A 20,731-nucleotide genomic window follows, 5' to 3' on the forward strand; every position below is an offset into this window, starting at 1 on the left:
CTGCCCGGCCTACTTTATGAATGAAGCATGCGGCGCAGGCACGTGACGTCAGTCAGTCACTCTGCCGCTCGTCTGCCCGGCCGGTAATTGAATTACACATTTTATAACTGTACTGGAGCGGCAATGGGGGGTCTGTGGATGACACTGTTAAGTGAACAGAGAAAGGCCATAAACGATTTCTTGATTATACAGACGGACAGAGGCACTCCCCTGTGTAATTTCGATGTTAGCCAGTGGCAGCTCATGCATGACACCTGCCCTTTGCTCGGGCCCTTTGAGGAGGCCACTTTATTTGTCAGTCGCCAGGACTACGGGATAAACAATGTCATTCCACTGATTCATGTCCTGGAACAGTTGCTGGTAAATCTGGCTGGCCAGGGGACAGGAGACGTGGCGACTACATCTCACGGCTACATAAGCCCTGTGGGGGCTGAACTAGAGGAGGAGCAGGAGGACATTCGAGCACAAGCAATGCGTAGAGAAATGGGTGGTTTTTCTACACAGGTGACAGGAGAGGAGGAGCAGGCGCAGCCAGAGGAGCTACAGGGCAATGAGGAAGATGAGGCAGAGGACCCAGACACACCATGGCATGGCAGTATGCAGTGGGGATGGAGGCAGGGACTCCCTCGGAGTCACTTGCGTAAATGGCATGCTCACTTGCTTGCATAGTGACAGCCGAATTGTAACCATTCGGCAGAGGGATGACTACTGGCTCTCCACCATGTCAGACCCTCGCTACCGGTCCAAAATGGGGGTCTTTTTTGCACTCGCTGAGTGGGAGGACAAACTGAACTACTATTGAGACTTCCTATGTAGTCAGTTGGCCGCTGCCTATGTGCGCCATCACCCATCCTCACGCAGGTCTGACCGGGGTGCCCTCTGCGCTCTTGTTCCACTGCCATGACTGCTGGAGGAGGGGGCAGCAACTTGAGTCTAGAGTCGCTGAACAGCAGTTTTCTTCACCCGCCTACTGAAAAAACTACTCACCAGCAGCAGCAGCTAGACCTGGAGCAGGACCTGAACCTGCAGGTTGTGGCATACTTGGAGTGTACCCTGCCACTCCACATTGAAGATCGCCTGGTCTACTGGGCAGCCAAAATCGATTTGTGGCAGCAATTGGATCAGCCAGGATTTTCATACACGAATGTCTGATGCATCAGACTAGATCATCCATGGTGCCACACCAACACTTCACAAAAGAGACTTATTTCTTCTGGCTACCTGCTTCAGCTACTATTCTGATGCTCCCACCCGCCTGATGCCACACCTGCTCCCAGTTGCTCCTACTGTCAACCACCATCTTCAGCTGGAACTGGTATTGCCCCCATCTACCCACTCTGTCACTGGGCATCTCTGTGGTCTCCTCATGCTGCTACCACCTCACCACTATGTCTCTGGGCCACTCTGTGGTCTCCTCATGCTGCTGCCACCTCACCACTATGTCACTGCCCACTCTGTGGTCTCCTCATGCTGCTGACACCTGACCACTATGTCACTGGGCCACTGTGTGGTCTCCTCATGCTGCTGCCACTTCACCACTCTGTGGTCTCCTCATGCTGCTGACACTTCACCACTCTGTGGTCTCCTCATGCTGCTGCCACCTCAATACTATGTCTCTGTGCCACTCAGTGATCTCCTAATGCTGCTACCGCATCACCACTCTGTGGTATACTCATGCTGCTGCCACCTCAACACTATGTCTCTGGGCCACTCTGTGGCCTCTTCATGCTGCTGCCACATCAGCACTCTTTGGTCTCCTCATGTTGCTGCTACTTCACCACTATGTCTCTGACCCACTCTGTGGTCTCCTCATGCTGCTGCCACATTAAAACTCTGTGGTCTCCTCATGCTGCTGCCACTTCACCACTCTGTGGTCTCCTCATGCTGCTGCCACCTCAATACTATGTCTCTGACCCACTCTGTGGTCTCTTCATGCTGCTGCCACATCACCACTCTGTGGTCCCCTTATGCTGCTGCCACTTCAACACTCTGTGGTCTCCTCATACTGCAGCCACCTCAATACTATGTCTCTGACCCACTCTGTGGTCTCCTCATGCTGCTGCCACATCACCACTCTGTGGTCCCCTTATGCTGCTGCCACTTCAACACTCTGTGGTCTCCTCATACTCCAGCTACCTCAATACTATGTCTATGGGCCACTTTGTGGTCTCCTCATGCTGATGCCACATCACCACTCTGTGGTCTCCTCATGCTGCTTCCACTTCACCACTCTGTGGTCTCCTCATGCTGCTGCCACCTCAATACTATGTCTCTGTGCCACTCAGTGGTCTCCTAATGATGCTGCCACCTCACCACTATGTCATTGGGTCACTCTGTGGACTTCTCATGCTGTTCCTACCCTCCCCACTTCATGACTGGGCCACTATTTTGCCTTTTTGGCCTGGTTGATATAAATTATTTGACCCTTCTTCTGATCTGTCAGAAGGAAGGAAAAATGAGACGCACAATGGATCCTGTCTATGTAGCCGCTGTAAGGCCTGTATAGTCCCATCAGAATTGGGTTATGATTTGGTAGCCAAAAGCAGGAGTGGGTACAAAACACACAAGACATGCAAATATTCTATTCACGTGTCATCTCTGGTTTGGATCCACTCCTGTTTTTTTGGCTTTAGCAATACTGATGAATTACTGACAAAATGCTGACCGAGTGAAGGCAGATGCTCAGACAGGATCCGTTTTTTTGGGGTTATTGTTCTAATGGATCAGAGTATGGGCAAAATATTCAGTGACGTCAACACAAACTTACTGCCGACACCCTCTCCACTCTGTCAGGCGGGCTCTACTTGTATAAGCGTTTAATAGAACAGGTTCTGTAGACATCTATGTGGAATCAGCTGACGACGGTGTAAAAGGAGTGCGCTTCTTCTTGACGCTAACATCGACCTCCCCTGAACGTCTCTCCGGCCTGCCCCCATTACAGTCAATAGAGCCGGAGCGGTAGTCCGGGGGCACGCGTGCACTAGCGGCAGCACGGAACTCCTTGCCGCTAGTGTGAAAGTACCCTTATTTGGTCAGTTTTGGCACCGTAACTGCCTAAATAAGTGAAGTTTGCAGTGATTCTAAGAGCGACCCCTGTGATGTGCATGCCATACTGACTCACAGTATTGTTTCACTACCACAGCAGACTCCCTATGCATGTTACTGCAAGGCACAGTGTTCTACATCACTATACAGGCCAGGAAATAGCAGTTTTTAATGCGATTCGCCACAAATATATTCGGATCAAATCTTTTCGCAAAATTCGGCGAACTAACCGAATTTTTTAGAAATTCGCTCATCTCTATTTTTAATGGTAATTTTAAAAAAAGAGCTTCTTAAGTTATTTATTGTATACATCGTTAAGATTTTGCATGGGTTATGGTGACCATTTCAATATGAGTGAATATCTGGAATGATATATTCAGCCATTCTGGAATACAAGCTAAACGGGTTCAAAATCCAGGCACTTTCCAGTCTGGACTGGAAAAGGACGATTTAAGAGCATCTGTCGCCATGATCAGTCCTATTAAACCAGGTGTAATGCCTGGCAGGGGTGATCATTCAGAGTTCAGGCTAACGTCTTTTCTGCAATAAGATGGTGCTCCGAGTACCAAGGGGTGGACCTAGCTTCACCTCCTTCTTTTCTCCACCGCCACTCTCCCTTCCGCATTGATTAAGAGGCCAAGGCATCATCCCTTTCAGAATGCCTGGCCCTGAAATCTTGCACATTTGCCAGCAAGATTACAAACAGCGCAATTGCAGTTGATATTGTTCTGCTGTCCCCACTCTGAGATCTGAACTGCACATGCACTTACTTCAATCTCGTCAGCACATATGTAGTATTTCAAGGCCAGTCATTAGAGCAGTGAGGATGCCTGGCCCTGTCAAATAGTGTGGGAGGGGACTGGCAATGATGGAGAGGAGGAGAAGTGGTACTCCAAGGGACTAGGCCTACAGCTTGGTGCTTCAACCCCCTCATTAGCATATACAGGCTGCTGCTATGTGTGGGAGTTATGCCTGCCGCCCTGGTCTGCTGTACTGAAGCTTATGTTGTACCAATAAAGAAGCACTTTTAAATGAATTCACGGTGGTGAGTGCCGCCCTATTTACTTCTTCTTGTTTTGGATATTACTCGCTTGTGGAGGGCTTGAGCACCGCAACACTGTATGTTGGATGAAGAGGTGCAGTGGATATCTGGTGCTGCAGTTTGTGAAAAAAAGGAGCTGGTCAGTTGTGCCTCCATATCTCTTTTATTATTGACTCCACCATAGGGTAGCTTTGAGCTTAGCATGATAAACTCTGCCAGGCAGTATGTCTGGTTTGATAGGGTTGATCATGATAACAGATGCTCATTAAATTATGGAGGCCCCCGCTTTTTCAACATTTCAGCGTTCTCTATCTTGTGGTGGAGTTGTAATGAATCTAGAACTCCAACATGCTCTAACAGCTGGGAGTTTTAGGAGAACAAGGCACTACATTAAATAATTCTCAGCAATACTAAATCAAGCCTGAGATTTTCCAGTTAGGATTCTTTGGAGCTAGATCACTGAAGGTCAACTGCCCTCACACGTATTCCCTAGCTTCTTCAGTGTTGCGACAGTCAGCAACATCTGGTCACTTAATGAGAAATGAACAGTGTCACTCACTGTCACGAGGGTATCAAGAGCCACGTCTGACTCCGTTATACCCGGGGTCAGGAAGTCGCAGCGGGTGGCTGCGCGCTCTATATCTAAAGATCACGTTGTTTTTTAGTGATTGTTTTCTGTGTTTGCCTTGCTATCCTTTTTGTCTCTCTCAGGGATCCGTAGCTTCTCCTCCTCAGCTGTTTCTTGTCTGCCACTCCCTACCTCCTTATATTCTCCCCTCACACTTCTCTAGTTGCCAGTTATAGAGCTTCCTGCCTGGACATCTATACTGACCCACTGGAGTGGTGAATCCTGCTTGTCGTTCCTGAGTGCTACCCTCCGGATCCCTGTTGGGCTTATTGTTGTCTCCTGTTGTCGCCCACCTGGGAATATATGTTGAGTCTGTGTTGTCTGTCCTCCCCTTGGTGTTTTCCCTTAGAGTTAGTGGTGCGGACTAGTGTTCCCATCGCCCTGTTCACTACCTAGGGCTCAGCTCAGGGAAAGCCAGGGCTTTAGGCACGTGATCGGCGTACGGGTGAGGAACCCGTCTAGGGACGTCAGGGCAGCCAGGTGCCAGCCGCCAGGTGAGTCAGGGGTCACCATCTTCCCTCTCACTTGGGCAGGGCCTTCCTCGTTCCCTCCCTCTGTGTCACGTATGTGATAGCCACGCCGACCGTGATATTATAACTGGCCCTTACTTTTTGAGAAAAATGAAAATAAAATTTATATAATTTTTTATTTGTTGTTTTTTTTTTTCTCTCTACTTATAATCCAATATGGATCCTATTGATGCCTTGGCAGAACAGCTTCAAAGCCTGTCTTTGGAGGTGGCAGGATTGAAGGCGTCTGTTCTCCAACAACAGCAGCAAATGCAGCAGACCGCACCCCCAGCGGTTGCTATGGGTAACCAGGTTGTCACTGAACCCAAGGTTGCTCTTCCCGACAGATTTTCTGGGGGAAGGGACAAATTTGCGACGTTCCGTGAGGCCTGCAAATTATATTTTAAGTTGCGCCCTTACTCCTCAGGTCATGAAGAACAGCGGGTAGGGATTGTCATTTCCCTGCTTCAGGGGGATCCGCAATCCTGGGCGTTCTCGTTACCCCCTGGTTCTCAGGCTCTTCGGTCAGTGGAGGGATTTTTTGGGGCTTTGGGTCTCATATATGATGACCCTGACCGAGTCGCCCTGGCTGAGTCGAAGTTACGGAGACTCCTACAGGGAGATCGGTCAGCAGAGGAATATTGCTCAGAGTTCCGTAGGTGGGCTACGGATACTCAGTGGAACGACCCGGCTCTCAGGAGTCAGTTCTGCTCTGGGTTATCTGAAAGGGTTAAGGATGCACTGGCGCTGTATGAGACCCCCCTTTCCCTTGATGCTGTTATGTCCCTCTCTATCAGAATAGATAGACGTCTTAGGGAGAGATCGAAAATTCCGGAGCAATTGGTTACCTCTCCCAAGCAACAGTCAGCCTGTACTGACTTAGATGAGCCTATGCAGCTAGGCGGAACTTCTCGTCAGGTCCGTCCTCCCGAGGTTCGCCGTAGGGGGGGGGCTTGTTTTTTCTGTGGGGGGAGGGGTCATTTCATTAATGTCTGTCCCTCCTTTCTCAAAAACAAAAGACCGTCGGAAAACTACTAACCCCGGGCTGTACGGAGGATGTCAGCCGGGGGGTATACGTTTCCTCCATACGAACATCTCAATTTGTGTTACCAGCGGTCATTGTTTTTGGTGTTAAGACGGAGTCTATTTCTGTTTTTCTAGACAGTGGAGCAGGGGTAAACTTGATTGATGCCCATTTTGCCCGCACTATGGGTTTGTCTCTCTGTACGCTGCAGAGACCTATTCCCGTATTCGCTATAGATTCTGCTCCTCTGTCTCAGAGAAACCTCACCCACATTGTTCGTAATTTACACCTTCGGGTAGGGGACCACCATAATGAGTGTCTTTCATGTTACGTTCTGGAGGGCCTTCCCTCTCCGGTGGTATTGGGTCTTCCCTGGTTGATAGCGCACAATCCAGTGGTGGATTGGCAGGCCAGGGAGATATTGGAGTGGAGTGAGCATTGCAGAGAGAATTGCTTAAATAACAATTGCCTAATCGCCTCCATAGCTTCCCTACCTACATTTATTTCAGACTTTGAGGACGTTTTTTCTGAAAAGGGTTGTCAGAAACTACCACCTCATCGTCCTTATGATTGCCCGGTTAACCTGATTCCCGGGGCAAAATTACCCAAGTCCAGGTTGTATAATCTTTCGGGTCCCGAGAGACAAGCCATGAAAGATTATATCTCCGAGAGTCTGGCTAAGGGACACATCAGACCCTCTTCTTCACCCGTGGCTGCAGGGTTTTTCTTTGTTAAAAAGAAAGATGGGGGCCTGCGTCCTTGCTTAGATTTCCGTGAGTTAAACCAGATAACCATCCGTGACCCATACCCTCTTCCTCTCATTCCTGACCTTTTTAATCAGATTGCGGGTGCTAAGTGGTTCTCCAAACTTGATCTTAGGGGGGCCTACAATCTGATTCGTATCAGGGAAGGGGATGAGTGGAAGACAGCTTTTAACACCCCTGAGGGGCATTATGAAAATCTAGTTATGCCTTTCGGTCTGACCAATGCCCCTGCTGTCTTCCAACATTTCGTTAATGATATTTTTAGTCATCTCATCGGCAGGTTTGTAGTCATATACCTAGATGATATCTTAATTTATTCGGCTGATCTGAAAACACATGAGGTGCATGTCAGGCAAGTACTGCAGGTCCTACGGACGAATAAATTATATGCGAAAATTGAAAAATGTGTCTTCGCTGTTCAGGAATTACAGTTCCTGGGATATCCATTATCTGCTTCAGGTTTCCGCATGGATCCTGGGAAGGTCCAGGCAATTGTAGATTGGGATCTTCCTGAGAACCTTAAAGCCCTACAACGGTTTTTGGGTTTCGCTAATTTCTATAGAAAGTTCATAAAAAATTATTCAGTGATCGTTAAACCCCTTACCGACATGACTAGGAAGGGGACGGATTTTTCCAAATGGTCTGACGCCGCTAAAGATGCATTTTCCTCTCTAAAGGAGAGGTTTACCTTGGCACCTGTTCTAATTCAACCTGATGTCTCCCAGCCTTTTATTGTTGAGGTAGATGCGTCAGAGGTGGGAGTGGGAGCTGTATTGTCTCAGGGTCCGTCTCCTGGCAAATGGCGTCCTTGCGCTTTCTTTTCCAAAAAATTATCTTCTGCGGAGAAGAATTATGATATTGGAAATAGGGAACTGTTGGCGATTAAACTGGCGCTTGAAGAGTGGCGTCACTTCTTAGAGGGAGCAATCCACCCCGTCACGGTGATTACGGATCACAAGAACCTTCTGTACCTAGAATCGGCTAAGCGTCTCACCCCTAGACAAGCTAGGTGGTCGCTATTCTTTACCAGATTTAACTTTGTAATCACCTATCGTCCTGGGGCAAAAAATACCAAGGCAGACGCATTATCTCGTAGTTTCCCTGGAGGGGGTAATGTTTGTGATCCGGTACCTATTTTACAAAGAGGAGTGGTTGTCTCTGCTGTACACTCTGTTCTAGAGGGAAAGGTGTTAGAGGCTCAGGGGGACGCCCCGGCCTCTTGCCCCTCAGAGAAATTGTTTGTACCGTTAAACCTGCGTCTTGAATTATTAAAAGAACATCATAATTCGGCACTTGCTGGACACCCGGGTAGTAAAGCAACCTTGGAGCTTTTATCTCGTCGTTTTTGGTGGCCAAGGTTGCGTCAGGATGTAATGGATTTCGTGTCTACTTGTTCTACTTGTGCACGCGCGAAAGTCTCTCATACACGTCCAGCAGGGTCTTTATTGCCACTTTTCATCCCCAATAGGCCATGGACACATCTGTCAATGGATTTCATCACTGACTTACCGTTGTCGGCGGGTAAAACAGTTATCTTGGTAGTAGTAGACAGGTTTAGCAAAATGGTACACTTTATTGCGATACCCGCACTTCCTAATGCTAAAACTCTCGCTCAGGTGTTTATCAGTGAAATCGTGAAGCTTCACGGGGTCCCTTCCGATGTGGTTTCGGATCGGGGAATCCAGTTTATTTCTAAGTTTTGGAAAGCTTTTTGTTACCGTTTGGGGGTTCACTTGTCCTTTTCCTCAGCTTTCCATCCTCAGTCGAATGGACAGACTGAGCGTACCAACCAAAACCTAGAAACATATTTAAGGTGTTTTGTGTCTGAAAACCAAGAGTTGTGGTCATCATATTTACCGTTAGCTGAGTTTGCCATAAATAATCATTATCAGGAGTCCACTGGCAAGTCACCATTCCTTGGTGCATACGGTTTTCATCCCCAATTTTGTACTTTCAAAGAGGGGGGGTCTTCTGGGGTTCCCGAAGAGGAAAGGTTTTCTTCATCTCTTTCATCGGTATGGCAGAAGGTGCAAGTTAACTTGAAAAAGATGAGTGGTAAATATAAATGCATGGCCGATAAGAAACGGTCGCCAGGTCCGCACCTAGGAGTGAATGACTATGTGTGGTTGTCTACTAGGAATATTAAGTTGAAGGTTCCTTCTTGGAAACTGGGTCCTAGGTTCATTGGTCCCTATAAAATAGTAGCCGTCATTAACCCTGTGGCTTTTCGCCTGGAGCTACCTCAGACTTTTAAGATCCATAACGTCTTCCATAAATCGTTACTCAAGAAGTATGTTCCACCTCTAGAACCATCGCCGCTGCCACCTCCTCCTGTCATTGTGGCTGGTAATCTGGAGTTTCAAATAGCCAGAATTGTTGATTCTCGTCGGGTCCGCCGCTCTCTTCAGTATCTGGTGCATTGGAGGGGTTACGGTCCCGAGGAAAGAATGTGGGTTCCAGCGTCAGAGGTAAACGCCAACAGGTTAATTCAGACTTTCCATGACTCTCATCCGGAGAGACCTGGTCCTGAGTGTCCGGAGGCCCCTCGTGAAAGGGGGGGTACTGTCACAAGGGTATCAAGAGCCACGTCTGACTCCGTTATACCCGGGGTCAGGAAGTCGCAGCGGGTGGCTGCGCGCTCTATATCTAAAGATCACGTTGTTTCTTAGTGATTGTTTTCTGTGTTTGCCTTGCTATCCTTTTTGTCTCTCTCAGGGATCCGTAGCTTCTCCTCCTCAGCTGTTTCTTGTCTGCCACTCCCTACCTCCTTATATTCTCCCCTCACACTTCTCTAGTTGCCAGTTATAGAGCTTCCTGCCTGGACATCTATACTGACCCACTGGAGTGGTGAATCCTGCTTGTCGTTCCTGAGTGCTACCCTCCGGATCCCTGTTGGGCTTATTGTTGTCTCCTGTTGTCGCCCACCTGGGAATATATGTTGAGTCTGTGTTGTCTGTCCTCCCCTTGGTGTTTTCCCTTAGAGTTAGTGGTGCGGACTAGTGTTCCCATCGCCCTGTTCACTACCTAGGGCTCAGCTCAGGGAAAGCCAGGGCTTTAGGCACGTGATCGGCGTACGGGTGAGGAACCCGTCTAGGGACGTCAGGGCAGCCAGGTGCCAGCCGCCAGGTGAGTCAGGGGTCACCATCTTCCCTCTCACTTGGGCAGGGCCTTCCTCGTTCCCTCCCTCTGTGTCACGTATGTGATAGCCACGCCGACCGTGATACTCACTGTCTCGCTGTCTAGCAGAAATGCTTCTCATTAATATGTATAAACTACTCTGCAGAACATTGCTGCCAGTACTGACAGATGAAAAACAGTTGACCCCTTCTTGTTCTACTAGCACGGCCACACCAGAGGCATGAATATGTGTCAATCCTAGCGCAGCGGTGCTAGTAGAACAGGAACAGGGTAAGCTCCTCATGTTTGTGATTAATGCAATGTTTGGCGGCTCAACCAGTTGCCCATATATTTAAGAAAAGAAACTCCAGCAAAGGTATAACCATGTAACCATCCATTTGCATACATCCGTGAACATACAGGTAGTATGTATAAAACTCCAAACATTAATTTATTTCTCTACAAATAGATACATTGGGGAGACGTATCATTCAGTTTGCACCATAAAAATGGTGTTAAAAAGTCAAAAACTCATTGAAAAACAGTCAAAAGTAACTTTTTTAAGCAGCCCCTGCCACTTTTCTAAACGTGGGCGTGACAAGAGCAGGAAGGGGTGTGGCCAGCAGCCATAACAAATTATTCTTCATTTACGCTAGTTTTCTGGTGCAAACCTACAGTAGTTCTGAGCTACATTAGATTTCTGTCTAGGTACATGGGTTTCACCTAATATATGATAAGGCATGTGTCTCATCATATATTAGGTGCATCCCACCACAGTACAGGGAGTATCAAGACCAGGCAGAAAGCTTTCACTCTTACATCTACTGTCAAACTTCTAAACTGATTTATGCCTAAAGTTGAACCATGATTTGGCCATAAATCCTTCAGAAGAAGAGAGGGGGCTGGGCACCAAGTCATCGGACAGCCATTCTGACAGATTTCTCACAGAATGGTTATCTGCAGCTGCTATATAATGTGAAACATAAAAGGTACAGACACTAAACTGAGCACAATTTTTAAAACAAAACCTAGCTAAAACTCTGATGGTGTCTATATAAACAGTTATTACCTGAACTGATATTCTGCACATTTATCATTTATCTAGGGATCAACTGGATTAAAAGGACATCAAGGCTACCGCGGTGAACAAGGAATGGATGTGAGTTTCTGTTGTCCTATGGGACAGACTGATTTTGATAGACCATCAACTGTTACTGTATATTGTCGCTTAGGCGCCAACACTATACAGCACCTTCTATTGTGCAGTGGACAGAACTGTGTAGTTCCAGCACTGACTTCTGGAGATACGAGATATCAGATGATTGGTGAGGGAGTAGGGTATCCAAATCGTGCTGTATAAAATCCCTGCCATACATCTGGTAAGGGTTTTTAAACCCATGGAACATTCCTACAAATTAAAAAAAATGTATGAACATACCTTAAGACTCTCTACAGCAATATTTAAATGTATATTCTAGCACCAGTTCTATACTGTTTGAACCTGCTCTTAGTAACAGTATCATTAAGGCTGCAGAAAAATAATTCAGTGTTGGTTAAGCTGTAAGATAAATACATAGAATAAACTTTGAATTTTTATATTATTCCTTAAGGGCGAAAGAGGATTGCCTGGTTCAATGGGAGAGCATGGTGACATAGGATGTCCCGGAACCAAAGGCCCCAAGGTAACAACAATATCAAAGTATATTCCAAATAAGTAACTGGCATCTGAAATCTAAAAAAGGATTTGAAGCTGTGTATACCACTGGTTCACTAGTGAAATACAGTGGAAAGCCACACTCTTACAAACTAATTAACAACACATTATGTTAAGAGAAACTATATCTAGTCATCTACAATATATCGACTCTATTGTATACACAGTAGTACTTCAGTACATAGATATAATAGATAACCAGCGGAAACTTAGGTCTTAGGGATCCAATAAACAGAACCCCAACCCCCATAATAATGCATAAAAATCACAGGGCCCTATAGCAATAGGCAAAGTCTGCATCACTGCTGTCATAAAAAATATATTTCTTTTTATATCTTGTACTGACTGAAACACATTCACTATGCATTACCTTCCTAGCTACATGTAGATTGCATTACCTCCCTAACTGCACAGGTAGCATATTACTTTTTTGATCCTATTAGTTTCATGACTTCACATATTGCCTTCCCCGCAACACATATAACCACAGTCCCTGACTGCACCTATACAGCTTTACCATCCAGACTCTACTTATATGCCATGACCCCCCCAGACTACACCCTGACTGTATGTTTAGTGCCAACTTGACTCAACCAAAAGTGCACTACCTCCTTGACTCTAAAAACAGTATACCACCTCCTTGACTTCATCTGTAGCACTTTACCATATTGACTGTACATATAGCTCTTTACCTCCCCCACTCCACATATAGCGCGTTATTGCCCTGACTCTACATATAGCACATTATGTTATTGACTCCACATATAGAGCATTATCTCCCTGACTTCAGAAATAATGCATTACCTCCCTGACTACGCATATAGCGCTATATCTCCCTTACTCCACATATGGTGCCTTAATGACTCCACCAATAGTGCACTAACTCCCTGATTCCTTTCATACCACATTAAACCCCTGACTCCACCTAGGGCACTTTACTACCCTGACTGCACATTTAGTGTGCTACCTCACTGGCTGCACATATAGTGCATTATCTCCCTGATTGTACATATTGTGCCTCCATGACTCCAACAATAGTGCACTATTTCCCCCCCCCCCCCCCCCCCCCCCCCCCGACTGCACATATATCAAATTACCTCCCTGACAGAAGCATAGCTATAGTTTCAACTCATCCAAGTAGGCCCACAACCTAGGTAACAGTACAACATGACCACTACTAATACCACTAAACACTACACAAAGACTAATATTGCCAGTAATTCCCCAATATAATTACCACCAGATAGTTACAGAATATTACCACCATACTCTAACTGAATAATGTATACAATATGTGAGAGAGAATCTAAATCGCACATCCTAATTACTATGCTTTTGATATAACAACTGTTTTATATTTCAGCATGATAAAACATGGCTATACAGCACTATTATAAATCTATTGCTACGCACTATTAGGAGGCATTAGTATACAGTTTGATCAAAGAGCATAGGCCCACTTACCACGAAAAGGTTGCCTCTTTCAAGTGAGGACCTACTCTAACTTTGGCGCGGCACCATGCGGCGACCATCGCGCCCCCACACTGCTCCAGCAGGCAATGGGACCCAGCAGCCACACAACGCCCTCACTGTGCGGCAAAGCCACCTAGGCCCTAGACTATACAAAAACCTACATGACCCCGTATATTGACCATAAAGTGGTAGATATTTATGTTACACAGGTGCTCTGTGGACCATATGTAATAAAAGTGCAGTAAAATCCATTGACTTACATTTGATATCAGGTTGGAGTTGTTTACTTTTTCTATCTTTTCTATCCAGCCCAAACCACCATGACAACTTCTTCCGTCCACAACTTGTGTCTGCAGAGTTTGCAACAAAGACATGTTTGGCTTCAGCCTTCACTTTTATAGAATCCTCCCTACCTTTTCCCAACCTACATTCTCTAGGTAGAAAGTAGAAAGTAACAATGCCCCTTGTGTGCCCCCTAGAAAGTAAAAAGCTCCACTTTTGTTACCCCCTGTATGACCTTTTGAAGGTAAAAATGCCCTAAATGCCCCATAAAAATTAATAATATTCCAAAAGCACCCCTAAAAGTAATAATGTCCTAGAGTTTACCTCTAAAGAGTAATAATGTCCCCCTGAGTATCTCCTTAAAAAGTAATAATGCCCCATAATTGCATGCATTAAAAGTGATAATGCCCTAATAAGTTTCTCCTTTCAAAGATCTGTTATCTTTCCTAAGTCCCTCCACCTCTTCCAGCAGTGTGGTTACACAACTTATTTGCACAGACTGAGCACTCCTCAAAGAGAATCAAAAGACTTGACTGACTTATGCTTACTGGTCAGCAGAGTTATGATTTTCTGTTATCTGGTTTGTGAGTTTTGAGATACAGTCAAAAAATGAAGACAAATAACAGTAGAAGCCTAAAATGCAATGAGTGGAAGGTGGCTGAGGCAGTCCATCTTTTACGTTTCTAAACAAAACAGTTCAAATTAACCATATGATATTAAAGGTACTCATGCACATTTAGGGTGAGATTTATCAAACTGGTGTAAATTACACTGGCTTACTTGCTCATAGCAGCCAACAGGGCCGGCGTCAGCACCCTGCATACCCGGGCAAGTGCCGGGGCCCACTGCGCTGCTATGAGCACTTCCATCAATACAGATTGAAGTGCTCATTGCTGGATCGCTGGGATCTTAGTCACATGACAGTCTATTTTAGCATCATGCAGAGTCCAGCTGCAGCTATCCTCCTTACAAGCTCCCGTGCTGTGGAGCTTCAGACACGCCCCTTCACTCCATCAGAGCAGCACCTTACCATACCAGCTTCATACACACCCCCTCTTCACTCTGTTCAGCAGAGAAGACATTTTGCCTTACAAGCTTCATACACACCCCCTCTTCACTCTGTTCAGCAGAGAAGACATTTTGCCTTACAAGCTTCATACACGCCCCCTCTTCACTCTGTTCAGCAGAGAAGACATTTTTCCTTACAAGCTTTAGACACGCCCCCTCTACACAGGACATGCTGCCTGAGGAGGAGAGAGACCCCAGCGGAGCAGAAGTGTGAAGACAGTCTGTGAGAGAGTCTGCATTGTGACTGTCTCTTCTCTGTGGGACAGGGCACTCTTCAAGCTGGTGCTGGATGGTGTAGTAGACCAGCAGTTTCAATGCTATTTAGTTGTTTTACTGCCTAATTAAGCAGTTTGCCTCCATGACACCTGCCCCCCGTATTGTGTCCTATCTCATCCTCATGAGACCCCTGCTGTCTCCTTTCCTCTATCATGTATCCAGAGCTCCTGTTCCACCCTCCTATCGCTGCCCTGCACAGACCTTCTGCCACTACTTCTTGTATGATCCCCTCAGAGCCCCTTCCACGTACTTGCTGTGTCCACCCCTCTTGTCCATCCAGGGCCTCTGTCCCCTGTCTCACTCCTCTGCCTCTCATTATGGTGGAGTCTAAACCGCATTCACCATAAGAACCTTCTAACATCACAGGGTCACGTGACTGTGCCCCCCACCCCGTACTGTGCCCCCTTATACTCTGCATTGTGCCCTCTAACCAAACCCTGTGCAGTGCCCCTAGTCATTCTCTGTACTGTGCCCTCTTATACCCTTTTATCCGGTCACTGTATGGCGGTGCTATCCAGTCACTGTATGGCGGTGTTATCCAGTTACTGTATGGCGGTTTTATGTGGTCACTGTATGGAAGTATCTAGTCACTGTATGGCAGTGTTATCCAATAACTGTATGGCCATAACTGTTTCCCCTTCCCTGCCCACGCCACCTTTTTTAGACCTGGCATGAGCGGGGAAAAGTTGCAGAATGCTGACCACCAGGACCAGGCTGTTCTCTGTCAGTACATGGTGGCCTCCCCTCTCTGTACTATTGCTTATTCTGGCACTAAGGCTGGGTTCACGTCACATTTTTGCCATCCGTTTAATGTATACCAAAAACGTATACATTAACAGATGTAATACATTAATCAGACTGATGCTGTACAGTGACGGACGTTAACCATACAGTCCCATAGTAAAAAAAATATATGTTAACGTATTTATGTTTTTACTGGACTCTGCAGGATACAAAAACGTGGTGTGCTGCACATTTGTATACATGAAACGTAATGTGAACCCACTGGGGGGGGGGGGTGTACAAAAATTTGCTGCGGGGCCAGTCAGTTCTAGCTAGTGAGGGCCCCTTACACAGTATAATGACCCCCAGTGCCTCCTCCAAACAGTATAACCCCCAGTGTGGGGGCCACTGGGGGTCATTATTCTGAATGGGGGCCACTGTGGGGTCATTATACTGTGTGGGGGGCCCACTGAGATTTATCGCCCAAGGGCCCGCATGAACCTGGAGCCGGCCCTGGCAACCAATCATATTCCACCTTTCATTTTTCATAGTTCCTTTGGAAAATCAAAGGTGGAATCTGATTGATTGCTATGGGCAACTAAGCCAGTTCTACTTTACACCAGTTTGATAAATCTCCCCCTTAATATCTGTCAGCCGAAAGCTCGCTCAGCTATCAGTTATCTCAACTGTCTACACTATACATGCTCAGCTTGTCAGAAAATGTAGAAGTTTTCTATGAGGAGAGAAGACAATGGCACTGCCAGACATTTATTGCAATTGCTTATCTACCAATAGAAAAAAAAGGATCAGGTTTTCAAATTCAAAGCCCTCTCTCCCCCAACGTCAGGGAGAGTCAGAAGCTCTCCATACACATTAGATTGTTGGCCAATTCTGATGGAAAATACAGCCAATAGTCTTGTATGGAGGCCTAAATACTCCCTAAACTGTATTGTTGAATCATGTTACTTCATCCATACAAATGAATGAATCATTTTAAGAATCTGGTTTTATCTTGTTTAACTGTGTTTTGTATTTTTTGTTCTCAGGGAAACAGAGGTCTTCCTGGGGACAAGGTCTGTACGCCCTTATACAGTGCCTTTTAAAAGAATTCTCATTAACATGAAAATATTAGGTGTAAAAAAGCGCAAGTACCATGACCCTACCAAATAAAAGTACCCACAAGCCAGCTACTGTATAAAGAACAACTGCATGTCCCGTTTCACTAGTATTGTATACTACAGAGTTATACTGCTCACAAATAGAGTCAGCAATATGGATTATCAGGTACTTTAAACCCTCAGCTACTGGTGGGTCAGACTATAATGGCATAGGCTGGAGTGTGAGAACCTCGGGTCCTAGTCATAGTGAGACAGTCAACCTCAAAGCTCTAACATTTTCTGTGACTGTTGTGAATAGAGATGAGCAAATCAATTTCTAAATTCTAATCTAATCTGATTCGACCCAAATTTTGTGAAAATTCGAGGTGGATCCAAATCTGAATTTTTGGAGATTGTTTGGGTGAATATTGGAGAGAGAGAAACATTCATTTTAAAAAAAGTTTAAAAAGTCATAGACCTGACAGACAAAAAATATGAGTCCTAGGAGGCACTAGAGTGTCATATACAACTTTTCAGGCCAATTCAGGCACTGAATTGGGTACAATTGCTTTAAACCCCAATCAAGTGCATGATTCGTTTATCTACTTATTCATTATTTTAATGGTTAAATAAAACTCATTAATGTCATGTACAAAGTAACAAAGTCCTTGCTTGCATTTCCTGCAGAATGAGCATGGAGAACATGGGCTTGATGGATTCAATGGAGAGGAGGTATACTGATTATTTTACCTGGATTTGACTTGTCATATTTGTCATTTTATTTCAGTAAAAGTCTCATAAGGGTTTTGTCTTCACCTTAATTTTTTTGCTTAGGGGTTGTCTGGACCTCCAGGGAAAAAGGGCGAAAAGGGCGAAATAGGAGATCAAGTAAGATATTTGTAGTATGTTAATAATAATAATCTTCACTTATGTAGCGCCAACATATTCCGCAGCACTTTACAATTCAGGGGTTCATGTACAAACAGTAATAAATAACAGAGCAATAGTCAATAATTACATACAACAAGAGGAATGAGGACCCTGCTCGCAAGAGCTTACAATCTATGAGGAGATAGCTGTGACACAAAAGGTAAAAGTGCTTGTTTTGTACAATGGTCTAGCCATCTTGGGAAAATAGGGGAGCAGATATAAAGCTGCATGAGTCGGTCAACAGCCGATATATTGAAGTGCTTCTGGGTGCATGGGTGTGGTGGGCAGTTTGGTGGAGGATCAGGTTCAGGAAATAATAGATGGTCTATATATGGAGTGGAGTTAGATCAGGGGATATGATAGGCTACCCTAAAAAGATGTGTTTTTAGGGAACGCTTAAAACTGTGTTTATTGTGATTTAGCCTAATTTCCTGGGGTAGGGCATTCCAGAGAACTGGTGCAGCTCGGGAGAAGTCTTGGAGTCAGGAGTGAGAGGTTCGGATTATGGTGGATGTCAGTAGTAAATCGCTTGCAGAGCTTAGAGCTGCTGCATTAAGGATGGATTGTAGAGGGGAAAGTCTGGTGAGGGGGAGGCCATATAACTACACATACATCCAGCCTAAACATCATACACTATTTTATTATGCTTATTTATTGAGTGGAGTACTTTCAAATATTTTTGATCCCTATAGTCATTCCTTAGGATAATGTATTTAGTGAAATAACACATGACTATTGCTACCTTCTGGGGTTGTTTCTGCAGGGTGTGTATTGATTTTTCCTAGACCCATTCATGTGAACGGGGACAGTGGCAGAAATGTCTACAATGTGTCTATGGATAAACATTCCATAATAGTCTAGGGAAAAAATCTGGATCGATATAGTCTAGGACTGGCAATATATACATACAGTACATACTCATTTCATTCCTGGATTGCGATGATAAATCACTGAAACCATATTTTTGCACTGGTTCAAGTGGGTTGGGGCCAGGAAAGTACTTAGCACAGAGAGCAGAGGGTGCTGAACGTAAAGTAACCGCCTCCATAGCATTTGCAATTGCAGCAGCAGGGGATTAAAAGTTGTGTTTCTTCATCATCCAACCTGCATCACCATTATCCCAGTTATGCTTACACTGTTCCTCCCTCACATATATAGCATTGTCAATGAGTCAAAACTTCTGACAGACTCCCTTTAAGGGTCATGGAGCCCTTACCAACCACTACATCAAAGACGCAAAAGAACTTATCACTTTTACTTCTTTTTTGCTCGTTTGTTTTTGCGCCCCCTCCCACACCCCCACACTCACATTTTAAGTAGCCCTCTAGCTGACATTAAAGCTGTTGGCCTACTCTGGCTGTAGGACCTCAGGTACTGCATTACTACTGGACATAATTGAAATTTTGATGCATTTTATAGGGTAAATCTGGAATAAGAGGATCTAAAGGATACAAAGGCCTTGAAGGGCAGAAGGGTGCTATAGTAAGTATATACAGTACATTTAAAAGTCATGAAATCTTTTATTCCCACTGTCTGAAAAATACTTCAATTACAAACACAACTTCTATCATTGCTTTCCCCATCTTTTATTGTCTAGCGTGGCAAAGAAGGGTCAAAAGGTCACAGTTTTGTTTTTTGTTTTTACAAAACGAGGGTTACACAAATATTTGTGACTTTTTGGCACCAAAATTCTGGCCAATCTCTCCCAATGTATACATGAAAAATTACTACATGAAAATATCCTGAGCAAATATCTCACCATATAGTAAATGTATTGCACCATATTATGCAATGATGTGTATATTTCATACACCTGATAGTATTGCATAAATATGTCACCGACATTTTTCTTCAGTGGCCTAGTACTAAAATCTCATTTTGTTCACAGGGTGATCCTGGAGAAAGAAGCACAATTTTTGGACCCACAGGTCCCAAAGGAGAATTAGGCATGGAGGTAACTATCTACTTTATAACTCTACATAATTTCCTTTTCCCTTTAGCTTTCTCCAGAGCTCATTTTCATTAGGTGACAACACTGAATCACAGTTGCCATTTCTAACATTGATTAGTAGAATATGACGCGAAAGGAGGCAAATGCTTTAGCATTGTAATAGTCTCTGCAAGGGGTAACAACCTCTGCTAAATCACACGTGTATTCATATAATCTTATACAATTGAAACTTTGTAAATGTTTTTTTTGTTATCTAAGTAAATGCTATACAATGTTGCCAATACATTACTCTAATTAATACAGTTTGGCATTGTATCATGTCATATATTAAAGGGGTTTCCCATGGAAAATATTCGGCAATTTTCAAACCAGCACCTGGATCTGAATAATTTTGTAATTACATGTAATTGAAAATGAACTATAGCCACTTGCTGAGGAGGACACATGCTCAGTTTTATTCTTCAACTACCCTCCTGAGCTGTGATAGGGAGAGAGCTCCAGCAGAAAGGACACACCCTCTGAGCTGAAGCAGAATGGACATGCCCCTTGAGCTGCCAGCTTTATATAAATCTACAGAGCAATTAGTGTGGAGGTATCTGGATCCAGGTGAACTTTGTTAGAAAGAGATACTCATGCCCTACAGTATATTATATCTCTTTTTGATTTTTTACATTAATCATGGTTTAACTCTATAACTTTATATTGTACTAATAACGTCCCTATAGAAATTTAATGACTGGCAAACAGAGCATCAAGGTCCTAAAAAGTACAGAAATGTATCCCTAATTATGCAGTGGATAATTAGCAATCTTATTAGTAAACCAAAAAATATATAACATACTGTATATAATATGTTTCATTCTTTTCATCCTTTCTAGGGTGATCCCGGACTGGACGGAATACCTGGACAACCTGGCACAGTTGGAAGTGAAGTAAGATTTAAGTATTAACTCCTGAGATTTTCATATGGGTATTCAATTAACTGTTCTTTATCTTATTTCAATAAATGGCATGTCTTTGTAAGATCTACTTCTACTAGTTATGTATTTATCAGTGAAATATTTCTATAGAGCAGCAGTTCTCTAATA

General features: G+C 44.7%; 1 protein-coding gene across 2 annotated transcripts in view; it reads left to right on the forward strand.

Moving 5' to 3' along the window:
- The window catches only part of LOC121001130 (collagen alpha-6(VI) chain-like), a 353,819-nt gene that overhangs the window by 217,147 nt on the left and 115,941 nt on the right, over positions 1-20,731 (forward strand). For both annotated transcript variants that reach the window (XM_040432059.1, XM_040432060.1), the window contains exons 13-20: positions 11,235-11,288; positions 11,740-11,811; positions 16,712-16,738; positions 17,450-17,494; positions 17,597-17,650; positions 19,112-19,174; positions 19,581-19,646; positions 20,522-20,575. In XM_040432059.1, coding sequence (XP_040287993.1) covers positions 11,235-11,288; positions 11,740-11,811; positions 16,712-16,738; positions 17,450-17,494; positions 17,597-17,650; positions 19,112-19,174; positions 19,581-19,646; positions 20,522-20,575 — 435 coding nt within the window. The remainder of the gene's footprint in view (positions 1-11,234; positions 11,289-11,739; positions 11,812-16,711; positions 16,739-17,449; positions 17,495-17,596; positions 17,651-19,111; positions 19,175-19,580; positions 19,647-20,521; positions 20,576-20,731) is intronic.

Source organism: Bufo bufo, chromosome 5 (assembly GCF_905171765.1).
Source record: "Bufo bufo chromosome 5, aBufBuf1.1, whole genome shotgun sequence".
Taxonomy (NCBI): domain Eukaryota; kingdom Metazoa; phylum Chordata; class Amphibia; order Anura; family Bufonidae; genus Bufo; species Bufo bufo.